The sequence below is a fragment of the Anoplolepis gracilipes genome, chromosome 11 (assembly GCF_047496725.1).
Source record: "Anoplolepis gracilipes chromosome 11, ASM4749672v1, whole genome shotgun sequence".
Lineage (NCBI taxonomy): Eukaryota > Metazoa > Arthropoda > Insecta > Hymenoptera > Formicidae > Anoplolepis > Anoplolepis gracilipes.
In genome coordinates, this window is record NC_132980.1 from 10,004,255 (window position 1) to 10,024,503 (window position 20,249).

Here is a 20,249-nt window from a genome sequence, read left to right on the forward strand (position 1 = left end):
CATCCTTCCCACTTCCGTCGAAAGACCAATCTTCCGTGCGATACGCGCGTGCCCGACGATCCGTACGGAATTGTCTCAAGATCGTCCATGAGCGCATAGTATGCTAGAAACGATGGAGCTTCGCTCGGATGACAAACCAATCTCACGCGCCGGCTGCGGAACCCGATGAAGCTCTCGATCGCGGATACCTCGGTCGAGAAAGAAAACTTTGCGATACGCTCCGTCGAGTTTGCGTCTGGATCACCAGCTATCAAACAAATAAACGTCAAAGGTCATAGATGTCTTGAATCATAATCAATCACCGAAAAAGGTAGCGAAAAAAAAAAAATATATATATATATATATATATATATATATTTGTTCCCTTCGTATAGTTTAATTTTATTTGCTTTATTATATTTATAAACTGAATTACAAAGAGATGTGATTTTGTAATCGTACACATAAATGTGTAAAAAACAGTATGCCTTCGATGCGAAAAATACATATATTAAAGATAAAGTTAACGGCACAATTTGCGATGAAAATCTGAACTTTAAAATCGCTACCGAAAGCAATTTTAGACCCGATCCCGTTATCTCCTCTAGCATGGTCACTCGCCGTTTACGAACTGGCGATTGCCTATCCTTGGATAGGTAGGTCAATTTTCTCTCACGACGACGACGAAAGGATGCGAAACACGCGATGTAACGTCACTAAAATAATATTGGCCGTGGTGATAGGCTGCCAAGGAAACCGAGGACGTGGGAGACCATTATTGCTTTTCGAGATGGATGGCTTCTGGATACGCGCTCTTGTCCTGGCCGAAACTTTAGTTGGGAGATTACCAAGATTTCAAAAGCTCGAGGAGAGAGTTGGATAGTTTCATTTTACGGGGCAGAGGGTTATATGTACGAATTCTATTCCAGTTTATTACCATGCTATCCAATCCTCGCTTCTGCGTGCAAGCTGTATATTCCCGCAGTGATGAACCAAGTTTTGTCTCCCCCGCGAAATTGACAGCCACGCGAGAGGAGTCGTTATTAATATCGGCTGACGCAAATTTATTGACGATTGATCGGCATCGCGCACCTGCGTCCGCGGGTCATAGTTATGCAATAAAGGTCGAATACTGTCAATAAAGGATGCCTATGAGGGATAAACGTCAATTCATTTCATTGACGTCTCGGTTGGAAACTCGTCGCGAAGAAATGTTTGATTATTAAAATAATTCCTGTTAGAAAACAAACTAATATAATTAATTGCGCAAAGACACTAATACTAGAGAAATAAATATTGCTGATAAATTGTAAGAGAAATAATATTATTCAACTATAAAAGTTTATCATTTCTTCACTTTTCGTAATTATTAATTTTAGAAAACAAAAGTTTTCTTATATCGACATATATTTAATCGAATGCGAAAAACCGCGGAAACTAATCAATGATATCATAATGATTAATAAGAGAAGTATATGTACACGGCTTGTACCATGACTTGTCTACAAGCCAGATAATTCGATGAGAGAGGAAGTTTTGGGTCGTGTTTCTCGTTGAAACTCCTCTACAGCAAATGATGTGGAAAGAGGGCAGAAATTAAAGCCGCTCGTTAGGGTGGAACGCTTCCACTGCGATCGTCGTGCTCCGACATCATTCAACCGTGAACAGAGAGGATGGAACGATCCGATATTCGAAACGCACAAAGAGTCGCGAAAGTGGATTGCGTCTTCTTTTTCGTGGGTCGCGATGAAATTTCACGAGCTCGTCAAGTCAGCCGGCAGATGGAAAACCAGATTATCGGTTGGGATAATCGTTCGACTTACGATTTAAATACACGCCAAATATACGCCAAATGACTAAGAAAAAAAAATATATATATTTACATACAGATTAAATCTCTCTTAATTAAATGTTCATTTAAAATTGATAATATAATGCGAGTCCTTCCTCAATTCGCGAAGAAAACCTTCGGTTTGAATCGCTTGCAATATAGAAACGTTGAGAAAAAAATGACGCGAAATAAAATTGAATCAAAAAGCTTGGGTGAAAGGAATGTCGGTGATTCTAGAACACATCGTATAATGCGTTCTCGTGAATAAAAATTCACTCGATTCAACGAACGGAACAGTTAATCTAATGCTCGTGAATAAGAGTAGTCGTATTGAAAAGTTCGACATAATATAGCGCGCCGATCGGTGTTATCAATACGACGCCCGTGATTATCATCATCATTAGGGTTCCCCGCCGCGCCACAAGCTGCTAATGAAGTCGATCCGAGGATTTCGCTTTAATTAGCGCGTACAGCCAAGAGATTTCATTTACATCTTGCGGTCGGGAAAAGCTTGCCTGGTGCGTTCCCATCGATCTAATGCGAAATTGATAGATCGCGCCAGCGCGAGAAACACGGTAAACTTGCGTAAAAAGGTATGTTTACCTTTTTTTAATAACAAAGCATCATGTACTAATTGGTCATTAATTTTGATGGATATATCATGAATTATAAAACAATCCGACTAGAATAACGCGAGGCTCGCAAGTTCTAAAGAGTATTATAAGCTGATAATTTACGAATAGTTCGCTTTGTTGTTCTCAGCCCGATATGAATCGCCCGCAAAGAAGCTTCTCAAAGTACAAAGGCTGAGATATCTCATCTTGGAAAATTGATGGATACAACAAAATACGAATAAAATAACATCGCCGATATTTTTCCAACGGCGGATATTTTTCCTTCTTACTATTAAATATCAGAAGAATAATTTATAAAGAATAAAATGCTAATATATAAGTATACTACGTGGGTTGATCTTTTTTAATAATAAAGTCAGAAAGAACGAATAATCTTTAACGGAAAAAAACAGCAGACAAGCAGAAAACGCCGTCCGTTGCTTGTATGTAGAAAAAAAAAAAAAAAAACAATTTCTCTCGATTATATTTAATTCCGGAAACGAGTGGATATTCAAATATCGAGGCTGCACTTTCCGCCGACGCATGCAAAATAGCGAGCGTATTTTCCCGACGAGGTGTCGCGCGCGTGACGTCTCCCTCTTTTCTTTTTCGGTCGTCGTTTCGTACACACCGACAAAAGTTACTTCAACCCGGCCACTTCGTCATCCCTTCGCCCCAAACTTCACCCTTACGCGGTTACGCCATTCGACCTCATGAATTTCAAAATAATGCCCGTTGCCTGCGAAATACGCGCGAGCATCTTCGCGGAGGAGCAAAGTCAACGGACGATTCTTGTATACATGTGTGTATGTGTATGCGCTCGTCGTGGTGTACAAGTGCGACTTTCCCGAAAACCAAATACAAGATGGGAGACGCACGTGGAAAATTCGCCGACTACCATTTCGTGATATAAATTAAGTTTCGACGACGAATGCAACTTTTGAGGTAAAAAAAAAACAAAAAAATCGAGAGTACGAGAGCTGTAATAAATAATTCAGCGCAATGTAACCATTGTTTTCGATAAATTTATTCATTTAATATTGTGTTGTGTTTACTATTTGCGGAATTTCAATTTTCAAAGACATAAAAGATTCGAAATTATTTTTACAAAATATACGGATATTCTCCCCAACACACATTTATTATAAGACGCAATTATAATTGTTGAATCTCTTCAATTTCAAGTATAATCTTGAAACAGCTTTCGATCTCGCGTACTTAAATACGAAAATTCTTCGTGGGGAGTCTTTCCTCACGCTTTACTTTTTTATCGCGATCGCGTCATTTGAGTTCATGAATTTCAGAATAATGCGTTTTTAAAAAATACGCAGGAAGATTATATATATAATATAGTGGCAACCGTTGCGATCGCGAATATCATCGTCCTTTCAGCTACACGCGACGCGGAAAAATATAGGGTAAGATAAGAATGAAGGTTATATGTAAAAAAAGTTTGCCATTTAAATCTTACGTATTGTAATTTATGTTCTGCGAATTTCCGTCGTGTGCGTAGCGTGCGTAAAATCTTGTAAAATTTCGGCACCCTAGGCGTAAGAAATATGAGAGACATAATATACGAAATTCAAATAGCAACACGATGACGGCAGTGACATGGTGATATTAACTGTACTTGAAGAACGTAAATAAAAAGTGCTCTTAAATTAAATGTAAAGATAACGTCGAGCTTTTATTATTGCTATTTTTTATGAGAGAGTTGGACAAGTAGTTGATAAAACAGAGTTACTTTCGAGATATATATATATATATATAAATGGCAATTTCTTTTAATCGAGCGCAATTGTCTCAGAAGGAATAAATAGAGCAGCAGTTATACACCACGTTCATAAAGAATGATGCAAAGTCATCTTTATGGACGATTTTCTCGAAATCTTTGGGGAACAAAAAGAGAAACTCGCCTAATAAAAGTACAAAAACTTAATAAGCCATAATCGCGGAAAAAAGTAGACTTAGCGACGGTTTTTCAAGAAGTACTCAAGAGTTCTTCGTGCGGGCTAAAAAGCTTAAGCGTACGACTACGATGAACGTCAAGAAACAATGGGTGAACGTAGTGGCATAAAAATAATATCCGTTGTGCCGGAAGTGTGACTTGAAATCAAAGAGAAAAGTACGAGATACACTACATAAAGGGATTGCATTCCGCGAACTTTAAAAGTACAGGTCGGCGAGAATTGAGAAGGACGTCGAAAAAGCGTCTATAAAAAACCGAGAGAAGCTGGCCGAGAATTTTTTTCGATTATAAAATTGAGCTAACAGATGAGAATAATGTGATTTTTGAAAGCGGATACGTGCCAAATAAATCATGAAATGGTCCATTCGTACAAATCTTTGGGGAAAAATTGCCATGGATAACACGTGGTGACTCTTTCTCTCCTGCGAGATCTCTCTTGAATATGCTCTGAATCGAGAACCAAAGGCGAGTGATTAATTTTTCCAGAAACTTGAATTTCTCCACTTTATTTTTCGAGGCACATTTAGAAAACACTTGTATAATACCTTCTTCGTCTTAAACTTTTTCTTCTTGTACTTTGGATTTAGCACTTTTATTATTTTCTTCAATATTGACAACATTTGGTTAAGGTCAAGTCACATAAAAATATTATGTAAACAGAGCGCTTGTGAGAAACGCGTCCGACACTATCAGAATTCGGTCCAATACTGATTCGGCTCGATACAGAAAAGTATTATTTACATATACAGCCCCTCCATGCGTATTATGATTGTCGCTGTAAGATAGCGTTCGTTGGTTTTGTTTTCATATTAAACTCAATCTCTGTTCATGGTTGATGATGTAAATAAAGCAGCAAATGTTTAGTATAGAGATCTTTCATGAATTTCCTTAAAACTTACATACATTTTACGTATTTTTACCTAGAAACCGAATCTATTTAAAAAAAATAATCGTTATTGTTTTACTTTTTTTTAAATATAATTATATTTAAACGCAATGATTATACGTACGCAATATTACTAAATTCTAAAACGACAAATAATTTATATCTTGAATACAATAAAGCGATAAATCTTTATTCTAAAAAGTTTTTATATATTAAATATTTATTCGTTTAATAATTATTTGGGGTTATACTTATGAGTTACGATTTTAAATTAGTTACAATTTACATCTAAATTGCAATTTTAGTGTCAATCACGAGAAAAGTAATCGTCATATTATACATAAATATAATGTATATCGCTTTAAATAAAAGAATAACATGTTATGTATTAGTTTCCGTCAAGTAAGCTTCACACGACCGTAGCTCCGAGCATGTTGAATGGATTAAAAGTTTAGTATAAGGGCTCCTTTTTTTAATCATCTTCGATAAAACCAGAAATAAAGTAATAAACTAAGCGACAGAAGAGCACTAAAATTTTAACTGTATGTTTTATTCGAACATGTTGAAACGACTGAAGCGCTTTAAGATGTCGAAAAATCGAATATTGCGCCGAGTGTGTCGGTTATGGTTCTTTTATGTCGTTCTGAAGTCATGGATGCGATACAATTTGAATTTTTCGCTGGAAAGCCCGCGATCGCCTTCATAATTTCGTTGCAAAGAAGTCCGCGGGAAATGGTCCCGCGAGGAAAAGCTGAATGGGAAATTTAGTCGGCCGAATGCGATTAAGGTCGGAACGCGGCGCAGATGAAATTTAAAGCATTGCTCCTCTCGCCGATCCTTTGAGATATGCTCCGCCATTCATACGCGGGATATCTCGATCTTGCTACAAAAGCGCGTCGCTATCAGTACCGATATTTCACTCTTTCACGTTGAAAATACGAATCCTCCCTGACAAGCCGATTTCAACGTCTTCGAACTTGGCAATAGATAAATCTTATATAAGAAGATCTGGGAGATATTTAACTAAAATAACCATCTTCTCTACGTGGAACTTGCAATTAATTTAATTGAATATATATATATATATATATATATATATATATATATATATATATATATATATATACACTTTTATTTTTATATCTGTTCGGAATAAGAGACGCGCGAATCTATTAATAATCTTTTAATATCAACCTCTTGAACTTTATTAATATTTCTCTTTCGGAATATCAATCGCTTAATATAATAACAATTATTTCCTCCAAATTTTAATTAAGCTGTATTGTATGTTTAAAAAAAAATAACAAATTATAGAAAAATTAGAGTATTTTGCGCTGTTACTTTTTTTCTAAGATTTAATGTACCTCATTCGATGTAAGGATTACTCTGATTCAGAAATCATTGGCAAATAAGAGAAAGAAAAGCTGAAGATGAAAGTAGACTAATCTCTGAAAAGAGCATGATTCAAATGATATAACGAAAGGGTAAAACGAAGGGAATAATTATACCCATCGATTAACGAAAGGCCTCTAATTGTGAAAAGAGATAGAAACGGTCGATTGATCTCGCGATAACGCTCTATTTTCCATCTTAACGTACTTCGTAATCTTCGTTATATGATCCTTCTATTGAATTGCAAAAATTTATGATAGTTTAATACTCGAACATATTCGAACTACTTTTGAGATGATAAAAAGAATATATTCAAGTAGACAATACTTTCAAAGAAAGAATTGAAGAAAAGGAGTGTTGAAATGAACGACGAAGCTGCTGAAAAATTGGTTGTGCGTGTCATAGTCAACACAGCGAATTCTGCAAACAGAAACTTGTGTAAAGTAATGCTGTCGTCGTCCAACGTCGCCGGTTTGATCGTAAAAGTTGGTTTTATAGTTCTGCCTTCGATGGACTTTATCCAAACTCAGCCAAGAAAGAACAGATACGAGAAAGAAGCTCGTTTCCTTCGAGGAGAGCTGTTGTTCGTTTAATCCTAAATAGTACGCGATCTCTCAAGTCCTCTTAAATTCTAAACCGCTGTAAAAAATCGAACATGACTGCTTTTCGTAGAAATAAAAATTCAATGCAAGTTTATTTGGATTGAAAAAAGAAAATTTAAAGATTAACAAAAAGGAAAAAAATTGTAATATATACATTTGGAAAGAAATATTTGTCACAAGATTGAAAATTAAGTTATAAACAAAACTGACATAAGCAAAAGAAATAAATTATTCTATTAATCATACCTTTTTCGTTAGTAAAAATAAGAAAATAAAGTCAATCGAGAAAAGGGCCATTTTTCCTCGAAATATATATATATATATATATATATATATATATATATAATGCCAATTATATCGGCAGAAACGACAGATGAATTCCAGAAGTGGAAAGGACGTCACTCGATTGTCCGGAAAGCAAAGATTGCCGTCGCCAGCACGTTTCATGAAGCTGATTTTCGTCCTTTTCTTGGCCATTCAACTCTCTTGTCTAGAATTCACCTCGTTCCATGATGTCATCCCTAATTCAATGTTCTACAAAGAAATTTCTTTCACAGATTTCACCATCGACACGGTGGTAGAAATCGGCAAATGTATGAAAAGTCAGCGATGTAATCTGAGCGAGAGGAAATTATATTATTTTATAATTATTTTATGAAATATTATTTCACATTATAATTTGTTCGAGCAATTAATTAGTTAAACTGTAAGAATGGTGAATATAGTACAATTTTCAATATAGTACTTTTAACTTCCTAAAATAAATATTAAAAAAAAAAATTGTTTCCATCATTAATGTTAAATTGCTGCATATATTTCAATCTGATACAGTTCGAGCCCCAATTCATTCCAATAGATTATTCTACCTGCGTCCACTCTTACTCAAACAACCCTTCGGCATGTAGTACATCGTTTAAAACTGGCCGGGCGTTAAAAAATCCTCCGGTAGTTAAAACGTTAACGTTGTTTCAATTTCGAGGTCTTCGAGGACCGTCTGCCGGTCTGTCGAATTCAACCATCATACGAGAGCATACACGAATTCATTTCCCCTTCCATACATAAATCCATCCCCTTCGTACAGCTCTCGCCGGCAGAGCCTCAGTCGACCGCCGCGAGCAGCGAAATTGGATTGTTATTCTATTTTCGAAAGCAATTTGCAAGTGTTATCAAAAGTTTTCGGGCCACGCCTGCTATTCTCGGTTCGCGACCCCGACCCTTGCAAATGCGAAGCAAACCTCCGCCGTTTTCTCCGGTCGGTATTCCTTTTTTCGCACCGACATGACAACGATGCGCGACGGGAGCTACATCTGAATTTCGGATTTTTCAACGCATCTCGCGTAGAGACGAGCGCGACAAGAGAATCCGTCACGGTAAGCTCCTTTCCGAAATTCTGGCGACGACGTGATTTCAGCTGCGCGTTTATTGGCCCTTAGACTTGTTAGACGCGAGTTGTTATTTTTACACAATTTTATGCGAACGAGTAAGTCTAAGAGATGAAAAAAAAAAGAGCACAGAGTATCTGCCGTAAAATCTTTTCACTCATCCTTTTTATTCCTTTGACAAACTTTTTTTTTTCTCAAGAAATAGAAAATTATATTTTATAAATTAAAGTGTGTATGCGTGACATTAAAATATACATGGTAAAATTTACAATTTTAATTATATATATGTAGACTGATTTTACGGTAATTATTTTATCGATCTTTTTTATATAACAAAGAAGAGTTCAATCAGTTTAATGAAAAAACTATAGATAAAAATGATAACCATGTAATCATCATTTTTTTGCCGCTATGCTCGCGTATAAGAGTTCGAAGTTCATTTATTATCTATTATCTCGAGGGACAACAGACATTTCCATTTAATCCCGGGACACGTTTCCCACTTTATCTCGCGACCCGACGTGAACCATTTTATCTTCAGCTGACGATTGCGGAGATCAACAGATGGTCGTGCGAACTTCGATACTTTTCCAACTTCATCGGGAAAGGAAGGAACGTATCGAAGAGGAGAGTATCGTCGTGTGAAACTTTTTCTGACGAAAAACAGGGAACGGGACGCAAGATCCGTAATTAAAAACAATCCTTTATCCATCGGTTCATGATGCAATGTACACATTTGCGCGGGAGCGAATCCATTTTCGTCCTATACGCCGCATGTACACTGCTTATTTCCTGAAGTTTGCAAAGTAATCTCGGATAGATCGTCCGGAATACTGGAAAAAAAAAAAAAAAAGAGTTTCAACCACGGCGACAGCACGGCAAAATTTTACGGCCTTGAGAAACTCGCCGTCATCTCCTCCGAGTGAATGGACGTATTCGACAAATCGCGATAACAAACATTCAGACATGCGAGTTTGCATAAATAATTTAAAGAATTAATTGTTTACTTTATTATCTTTGGGGAAAAATATTATTGAAAAATAAAAAATGAGAGCTCTAAAATTAATAATAGATTTGACGCTACTATTAATCTTTAACACTGACACAAAACGCATAATGTTATTTATTTATTGCGGATAAATCGGGTCGATAATAATTACTGAAATTTAATTACAATAATTAAAAATCAAAAACATCGAATTTCTCCATTTAATAACAAGGAAAATGGCATCAGCGAGAAATTTGTCGAATGTAATGCTCTGGCGATCGACAAAGTTCTTCTCCAGATCGAGCAAATCGAATTTCCAGGCTTAACGATCAACAAACGTTATAACTGCGACCATAGCAGTTCTCCCTGCCCGATAGAAACTGTCTGCCTCGTTCCCTTGCTTCGCAGTGGACTACTTTCTCACCCTCGTTCTTCGTGTCCCTCGGGCGACGGATGGATGAGTTAAGTAATTCCATTGGACGATTCGGGAAGGGTCCGACCAGTTTTCTCGCAGTCGGATTTCTGACTATGCCAGAACGTTTGCCCGACTTTCGAGTCGCGGAATTTGATTTTAATCATTCATTGCATTGAATCCAAAACCTAACCCGAATCGCTTTCCCCCCCCCCCTCCGCCCCGCCCCGGCTCGCTCGATTTCATCTCGCGATGAACGATATTATCCCGACCACGTTCCTTCGCTCGTCCTCGGTGACAATAATAAAGCACGCTCTTCTTCTCGTGTCGCGTAGAGCGGAAAAATAATTTACGTCTCAGTTACGTCCGCCACAGATTGCGACCGCACGGCAAGACAATTAAAAATATGACTTGAAGAAAAAAAACTGGATTTCCAGATGTAATAAAACACGGCATGAAATGATAGCCGTTGAATCAAATTACGGTGAATTATTGAGGAACGGTTCGGCGTTACAGCTCCTTACCATTTTTTAAATATTATAAATAAACTATCTTCCTTTTCCTGTTCCAGAGACGTTCCAGAAAATAATATTATCAATTCTCTGTCTTTAACTATTACATAAATATTTTGTTCTTTCCGATTTAATTATTTATTTATTTGCAAACGTATCTACAAGTTGAAAAAAGTAAACGATAATTTTGAATCAAAATTCTCGAATAATAAAAAATATAAAACAAGGACTAAATAGACTGGTCATTTATTGTGAGTAATAGTTAGCAAGTGTTCTTTTTCTAAATTTCGCGAGAATGAATTCCAGTTCGATAGTTGGAAGATGCGCAAGTTTCACCGAGAGCAGAAATTGTTCCGTCACGATACCGTCGGCAAAAATATTTTAGAAAGTAGAGCGCATCCCGAAAAAAAGTACGAGTTAACAATCTGAATAAATTGCACATTGAAAGCGACGAATCTCAGAAAGTGAATTTTGCGGAGATTCTGCGGGATAAAATGTGAAATAATGTCGCAATCGCAAGTTCTCCGTTCGCGCAATTTTATTTTTAAATTCATAAACGCGCGAGTACCGAGTTCTTCTTCTCATTTCGATGAAACTCATTTGACTACGAGAATTCCAGTATCCAGAGAGATGTCTTCGTAAATATTTTAAAGGCCAGAAATCAACGGAAATAAATCATCGAGTAAACGACGAGGCGCGCAGATTTCCCGATGGTATTCCCGAAATATTCAAGCGTGTATCGTTCTTGTCCGTGCAAACATATTATTTTTCGAAAAATGCCATAGGCTCGCGAGGGAGTGAGATTCAACGCGAAGCGAGAACGTACGAGCATCGAGCGAGGCGTAAATCAAATTCGAGTGTCCCGCGTGCGTCGCGTGTATCGCGACGAGAACACGCATGCACGCGGGAGATGAAGCACGTAAATACGCGAGGTGAAATACCGCAAAAGAACCGGGCGACAGCCTGCGCGACGGAAAATCCTCCTGGGTGCCGTTTTTTCATCGGACCTGCCGAGGGTCCATTTCTCTCTCTCTCTCTCTCTCTCTCTTTCTCTTTCTCCTATCTCACTCTCCCCAGACTCTCCTGTCGTCCTTTTCGCCCCCAAATCGAATCAATGGCGTCGCGCGAGTTACGAGAAGCTGCAACCGAAGACAATTGGATTTTAATTCGATTCCTTCCCTCTCCCTTTCTCCGCTGTTTCGTTGTTGCGTTGTGTTTTCTTCCGGTTACATTTCTCTTTTCTCTGTCTATCAATCTACTCCGCTTTTCCGATAACTCGTGACGAACACACGGATAGGTTCCCAAGTTATAGTACTCCCTATGACCTCGAGTTTCTGGGCGACAAGATTAAATTACGGGTCCTCTTCGCAAAGGACAGGCTTTATTATTTAATCGATCACGGAATTAAAACGGGATTCAATTATGATGTCGGACGAAACGACCGATTCCGTTTGTCCATTTGCGATAATTCTGATTTTTGCGAGAAAATCCGTTATCATGTGAGACGTCAAGTGGCGAATAAAGCGAATTTAATTATTTCATTTAATCGAGATAATTATTTGATTTAATATCGAGTCGAATAATTTTTTTCTCTACAATCAAACATGACAAATAATTTAACCTCTTCAGGATGCTATTTAAGAGCGTTAAAGAATGCATCTATAAGACATCTAAAATATTAATAATATATATGTATATATAGAAAAGAAATTATTTAACTTTTTTATAAGATTTTGAGATAAATGATATATATATATATATATATATATATATATATATATTTCGCAAATAATATGCATTTTTTATCTTTGATCCCGTATTTTTACCTATTCGCACATGTTTATGTTTTAAACATTCGATTATTCTGCGAAGCTTTTAATCCGCGTTAAACGCGCCGCTGTTTTCAGAGCACATCCGCGCATATGGTCATTTGGAAACGGCAGTTGGAAGGCACCGTGATTTTATCCGCGAAGCGTCGGAGAAGCCGAAGCCGAAGCCGCAGCCGCAGCCGCCGCCGCCGCTTCCGCCGCGCTTGAACTAATATTTAAACAGCGGCTTAAATCGGCAAATGTAGTCCCGGCGGTTAAACCGATGTTGTTTCGAGTTCGGCCCGGTCGCGGATTAACCCAATACCATCCACTTTCGAAATTAACTGCGACCATGTATCCCGTCCGCTGCGTCTCGACGTGGCCGCGCGAAACAACGAGATCGTTTGCGACGACGAAAGGAGCGCGAAAATATGCCGTATGCGGTGATAAAATATAGTCTCGTCGCCGTGACTTTTTCGAATTTTGTATACTATATCATTTAATTTAAATAAGAAAATAACGTATTAATTTCTAACTTTGATGTTTAAACAGATTCCTGTCATTGATCTATTCTCCGTTCAATAATGGATATATTTCATATGTAGGTACACTAAATAAAAAAATTTCTTTATATAAAATGATATTAAAAATTCATTTTTTTGCAACAACAATTACAAATGTTTAAAAAATATTTAATTCTTTTGTCTCAGTCTTTTGTATGTAAAGTGCGTCTCACTTTGTGAAAACTTATTAACTGTTGAAAGTTCTAGCTTTATTTTTAATAGTTTTTGATCAATTAAACAAATAGTTTTAATTATTAAATTTAAAAAATGGCTTGGGAGAAACTGAGACGTTAAGTTAACGTTGCGTCTCACTTTGTCCTCCAATGATTTTTTTAGTATTATTTCTTGCTGTATTTTATATATTACATTTACATATTATATGCGTAACACGAATTCTCATTTAATAATATGAAATCTCAGCATTTAAAATCGATAAAACTGTCGAAATACGATTAGTTTTACTCTGCATATTTATTTATACGTGCGTCTCGGGTTATCCAATTTGTTTAATTAATATTCTAACAGTTTTTAGGCATAAAACTTTTTGTAAAACTATTGTATGACCCTGAAGCTCTTGAAATCTAGCAAAAAATGTTAAAAAAAACTCGTAGGTGAATAAAGTAAGACGCTAGCTTTACACACCCACACGCACACACGTCTGTCTCCATTAACGATTTCACAGTTTTTCCATGTACATTACGACAGAAAATAACACGACGCATACACGCGGCAAACATTTTTTATTAATTAATTAGATCGTGCAAAAAAGGAAAGGTACAGTATAAAGTGACGGTTAATTGACCGCCAAATCGCTGGTGTTGCACCTTCATGCAAAAAGCGAGAATACACACACAAACATATAAAAAAAACCTGTGCGGTAGAAAATTGAGAAATAACGTTGCCCTCTATCTCCCTGAAAAACTCGACGACACTACGCCAACTAACTTGATTTACGAAATTTCCATATTTATGCCGACGACCCCAGCCGAACACCCACTCACCATCTATCCATTCGTGTCGTATGTATATACCGGCGATCCCCTGACCGCCTGTTCCCTTTCCCCGGCCTCTCCCACGCGCTCGTTTTTCTCGCTAGAATCGCCCGAGGGGGGGGGGGGGTTCGATAGGGAGACGGGAGAGAGAGATATATATTCTCCCCGTCCATGATTAATTTAAACGTGCGAGCGCGAAAAAGCGCCTCTGATCCTCAATCGCTTTTCGGCGTTGTATGAAATATCGGGAAAACAGGGGATCGCCGCTACTCGCCGCTCCCCCTCCGTACCCCGAAATTGCGTTGACACCCGGGAAAAAGATCCCAACGTTGCCGGGATCCGTTTGCATATTCGGGAAATTGATGAAAGCGCTGCATAATTCATGTCGACACGGTGTTTCGCCGGATATGAGGACGCTACCCGAAATCAGCGATAACGACGGTAACGGTAACGGTAACGGTAACGGTAGTTGCTAAAACAGTAATCTCATAGTGTTGGGACCATGTTATTTTCATACTTGCTAGTTAAATAAAAACCTGTCACGTTGGTCGAAATTTGATTCACAATAGGATTAAATTTGACCAACAAATTAACTGGATTCTTTTTATATATATATATTTACATGAGTCTCGTGTGATTTTATAATTAATCAATTTCAACGCAATTTTTGCCGATACACCGCGAGATTTTCAAGTAGAAAGTAGAAAGAAAACACGGATCGTTCCCTTCTCGTTACCGATAAATCTTCGCGTCTCTCGTCACGATGGTTCAGCCGACGAGAAAATCACCGTCTCCGCGCCCTCTTAATCTCTCAATCATGTGGAAGATTATAGGTCGTTCGTGTGAAATGGAGTGCGACATTAGCATGAAGCCTAGCTTAGTAAACAAACTTTGTCGTCGTGAGACTTTTCATACTTCCTCCGCTCGCTCGCTCGCTCTCTCTCTCTCTCTCTCTCTCTCTCTCTCTCTCTCTCTCTCCCGTTTTCATTTAACGTCTTTATTATTTTTCGAGATTTCCTTTTAGATATATTTTCTTCTTCACGCTATACAGAAACTGTTTTCGCTGAAACTATGGTATATGTATTCTAATTCAGGAGGACGGGATACGAATTCCGCGTGGGTTTATCGTATCGAACAGTGCACATTCGCGCGCGATATTACGTACGTATTTTCCCGGTTCTCATGTTTCTCAAACATAAAATCGCAAACACACTTTCTGGCGCGAGGGCAACCATCCATGTGTCGTTTCTCGTCGAAATATCGTCGCGTCTATCCGCGAAAAAATATCCAACGAAAGTGCGCTGGTTTTGATGCGAGACACATCGAAATACAATGCCTATATGCATTCGAAACGCGTCAGAGTTGCATACGCGCGTGCGCGCGCGCGCGCGTCCGTCGTCGTCGTGCGGGCTCGTCCAATATTTACCTGACCAAACCATTGAATATTCCCTCCTAGCAATACATTCGCAGCACAACGTAATGCCCGTCGTCGTAGCGTCACTTAGAGTGTCCCGTGTATATAGGGTGTCACCGATTTATCTCTCAATAAATATCACAATTACATGTCAGATAATTTAGAAGATTCTCGAGAGATAATCTAACATAAAACATAATAAAATTAGAGTTTCGCAAATTAATATAGATGCTATATAATAACTTTCTTATTTTTTTATTTGATTTTAGAGAAAAATGTTTATAATTAAGTGTTTTTCGAGTTATGAGGCTTCAAAGTTGCAGTATTTTGATTTAAAAAAAAAAAATCTTGCCTTGATTGGCTGGATCTTGCCTTGGCTGGCTGGATTATGTCCGAACCTGTGCCTTGACTGATCGGACAATGTAAAATAAGACTATCGCAAAGTGAATCCTATTTTACGAGATATTTTGTAGGTATTTTTAATTACAAACATAATTTTCTCTAAAATCAAAAATAAGAAAGTTATTTGGGGTGCACCCTTAAAATGGGACTCCCTGTATAATCTCTTTTGATTTTAATATAAGAGAGGAAAAATCAAATAAACTAAAATTTATCAAATAAAAATTCGCTTGATAATATAACATCTAAATGTTTCTCTTTGTATGTTGTTTGAAGAAACGCGTTTCTTCGACACCGCGTATATGCGACGTGAAAACCACGTGAGATACCGACTGGAGAACCAACGGTGGTTGCTTCTAGGCGGTATCGAATTTTCACCTCATCTGAGAACATCCGAATTAATATTGCACGCGATTGCAACCGACCGCGTTCGTCGGCGGACACGGAAGGTCGCGGGCCATTCGCGCAGAACGAAAGTCGATCTCGCGAGAGATCTGCTTTTAACCGCATTAAACATGTATCGTCCTTCTGTCCTTCCGTTCCCGTGTGTTCCACCTGCTATGACAAAATGTCGGTGCGAGCGGGGGATCGGACAACGTTCGTTGCACTCCGAATGATCGCGCTCTGGTGTGCGAATAAAATTTCAAACCCTTACTATTTTTCCAGATTTGTTATCCTTGACACTTGTCATGTATCATATATCATATTTAATATTTCTATAAAATTTTCTTATCCGCTCACATAAAAGTCAACGTAAATAATTATACGAAAGACTTTTCCAGGTTTTTCCAAGTTTATCTTTTATATCCTGTTTTACGAGCTACTGATATTAATGATGATTTTAAAAACGACTTACAGCTCTCTGCGTAAGAGGTCCAGATAGTAGTGAAATCACTCGCGAGGAGAGTACGACGCTTAATTAGAACGCGACAGTAATATCGCGACGGAAATATCGTGGCAAGAAATCGTCGAACGGAACCGCATGATCTTTATTCGCGCCGCAGTTAACCCAGTTTCTAAGATCAATATGGTCTCGTTACTACTCTAGCTTAGTGTAATATATCTTTCATTTTCCTTGTGAATTTAAGTATTCCCCTTCCGTGTTTTGTGCTCGTCATATTACTATTTTACATTTCATACAGTTTACAGCACCTTTGAAAATGGTTGCTTTTTGATTGATGGATTTGTGAATATTTAAAAAAAAAAAAAGAAAATACCGTAGACCAAAAGAAATTCGCATATGTAGTCGTACTTTATTTTTATCTGCTAAACTTGAAATACGGAAGGATATTATTTTTAAAATGGAGTCATATCAGTTACTCTTGAAACAAGTTATTTTAAATAAAATCTACTAATAATTAATAATATAATGCGTTAAAATTTGCGTGAAATAAATGTTTCAAAGGCAAATAAAATATCGAAATATTGAAATATATATTGGCAAACTTAACAAAAACTGTGCAACGAGAATGCATTATTTTTCAAAACAAGATAATGCGTTATTCTACACGAGAAAATATCTAGGGAGAAGTATCTTACGCGCGGAACAGAGTTAACGCAATTTGTTCAAGCGTGAGCGCGACGGATTAAAAAGAATATGCGCGATCTTCTCCTCTGGGAAGAAGCTGAATTTGCTAACCGAAGCCGCGAGTTTAATCCGGCAGTTCGCTCGACCTGGATTTAATCAAGATGCCTGCCGTGTATCGATCTGATCGTAGGACCAAGTCGAGAATCCTGTCTCGTTTATGCTTCGTTCGAGTCAATTGCATCGAAAACAGCATTGACCTTTGAATACGTCAGTTGGCAAGAGGCGAGGGAACTTTTTTTAAATAACCATGTAAATACGAAATAAATTGGCCGGTAAATATTAATAAATTGTGACATTTTTACATACCACGTAATACGTTTACGTTCTAACATACATTGTAATGCATTGTTTTTATTAGTTTTACATATCACTATGTTATATATAAATATAATTAATATCCTCGATAATCTCTCGATAGAGTAACGATGCAATTCACTTGGCGTGATAATTAGCGGCTTCGTTCGTTCTATCGGAATTATTAACGTGAAAACTATGAAGCGGCAATTTGCGGCGCATAAAAGTGGCGCTCGAAAATGTATCTCGATCAAAGAACGTGGGTGTACGAGAACATTACGGACCGATGAGCCGGCCGATAATTTTCACAATAATTGATTAATTAATTCGATTCACTGGAGTTGGAATATGCTTGAATAAAGCCGCTAATAGATGTATCAATTAATAAAGCCATCCGGGTGTCGATAACTCTCTACGAAGTTGTACTACGAATCCATCTGGACTTGAGTCGGCGATCGGTCGTTTTTACTACAACGAGAACGAGATACCTACTCTCTCGATGGCAGGATTCAAGAATAGTTCAGAGCGCCGAGCAATGAAAGGAGGATCTTAGCTTATATTTCCCGGTCCCTCGGTATCTTTCATCCCGCTAACATCATGCCTTATGAAAGTGGTTATTTCGATGGCGGTAGCGTCGATAAGCTCGTTTCCAGCGTTTCATCGAGAAGTACTATCGATTCCCCGGCTGATCATTAAATATTGACGATGCAATTTGGCACTGGCAGAATGACGTTGCTCGCGAACACGGCGAATTTCTACAGCGAATCAAAGCCGATTAAAAACCAATATAATCAATTATTATATATGGGTGTGTGTATGTGCGCATTAACTTTTTCGTTTCCAAAATTTTTGCGTAACCGTCGAGTCCAAATTTTACAATTCAATTGTCAAATTTGCTTCCACCAGGAGATTTACATCGCGTATTTTTAATATTAGAATAGATAAAGTGAAACATTCGTGGGATATAGATATCTATCGTGGGGAAAAAAAAAAAAAAAAGCAAAAGATCTGTTAAAAAATAATGCAGAAAATAATGCATTTCCGCACACCGATTTCTTTCTTGTATTTCTCATCTCCTCTCTCTACACTTTTTTCTCCGACAGTTGTACATATATACGCAACGATAGGATTTATTTGCCGAGTTTTTCGAGAGCGGCACCTGTGCGCGTCGACTCGTGAAACTTGCACGACGTTGTTTCTCACCCTGAAACACTCTGAGCTTCTCCTTTTTTTACAACCTTTCCGCGTCTGTGTATCCTTTTCGTCGGTCACGCTAATTCTCCATCGTTAATTGAAACGTTTCTTGCACATCCAATATATTGTTGATATGGTTCAGTAAGAAAAAAAAAAAACAATTGAATTTTCTAATATATATATAAACGATAATTTTCTAATATATATATAAACGATAATTCAAATATAGCTGGAATATATTATATAAAAAAGATGAGATTGAATCTGCTCAGTATAACGTTTCACTCAATTCGCCAACAACGCGACGTGATCTCTCTCATGACATTACAATTCTCTGAGTTAATATCGGGAAGAGCGTACAGTCTTTATCATTCATATGATAAAAGCGGAGCACGTTTTAGAGTTTCGCCGCGACAACTTGAAAAAGCAGTTTCCGCTTCATTGAAACAACGTCAAGTTTGATATGCAATATCCAGTGTATCGCGGAAACGACATCCGACACGACATTTCGTTTTACTGAACATTCTACCCGGTACACAGAAATGCTCTCATGAGATTCTCCAATCCTATCGGATGTTATATTTCGCAATCATATCAAAATGTAGAAGTGTACAACCGATTCATTAAACATTTATTATACAAGAAAATGAGTGTAAATTATGATAATTTCTATTAATCACCCGCATGCGAATATACAGTCACTGTATTATTTATTGTAAAATTTTAATAATTTCTATTGTAGCTATTTATATTCAAAAATAAATTTTGCATTTCACGAATTTCCTAATCGTTAGTTGTAATCAATCGTTGATTATAATCAATGTTTAAAATGTTGAACTTGTCATAATATTCGTTTCACATTTGACAGTTTTATTACGAAAAATCAAATTCAGATAAGTGGCAATTTACTTACTTTGATCACTTCATTGTACGATTATTGTATTTCGCGTTGATCATCGTATGTAGAAAAATTTAATATTTTTGAAATTTATTTATGCAATATATCTTTTTTTGACCAATTAATTCGCATCATATCATCTTTCTGTTAATTGGTAAGAACAATAAATTCCGGATTGCAATAAATTAGCAATAAATTAAAATTAATTATAAATATATCAGATAGATATATATATAAATATATTACGTTAACTTAAAGTGGATGAAAATAAAAAATTAACAACAAGATCACTTTTATTAAGTTATTCGACCGAATATTATTATTTTCAAAAAGCACTAGATCAACAGAGACATTCGATCTCAAAAATACAGGATCCGTTAGATATTCTTGTTCTTCCTCGGTAATCTCACGCATCATCCTAGACACGCACGTGTGCTTTACACGTCGCTCAATTCGTGGTGCTCAATTTTTACGGCAAGATAACGCTCCCTCTCTCTTTCTTGGCACGTTCATCTCACATCCCCGGCAAGAA

General features: G+C 37.3%; 1 protein-coding gene across 19 annotated transcripts in view; it reads right to left on the reverse strand.

Moving 5' to 3' along the window:
• The window catches only part of Heph (polypyrimidine tract-binding protein 1 heph), a 394,763-nt gene that overhangs the window by 122,833 nt on the left and 251,681 nt on the right, over nt 1-20,249 (reverse strand). The window contains exon 1 of one of the 19 annotated variants that reach the window (XM_072902201.1): nt 4,939-5,107. The exons of 16 other annotated variants lie outside the window; for them this stretch is intronic. In XM_072902201.1, the coding sequence (XP_072758302.1) occupies nt 4,939-5,013 (75 nt within the window). In that variant the 5' untranslated portion in view covers nt 5,014-5,107. Of the gene's footprint in view, nt 1-4,734; nt 4,910-4,938; nt 5,108-20,249 lie in introns of those variants that run through there. 2 more of the 19 variants (XM_072902204.1, XM_072902202.1) reach the window with 2 other exon arrangements.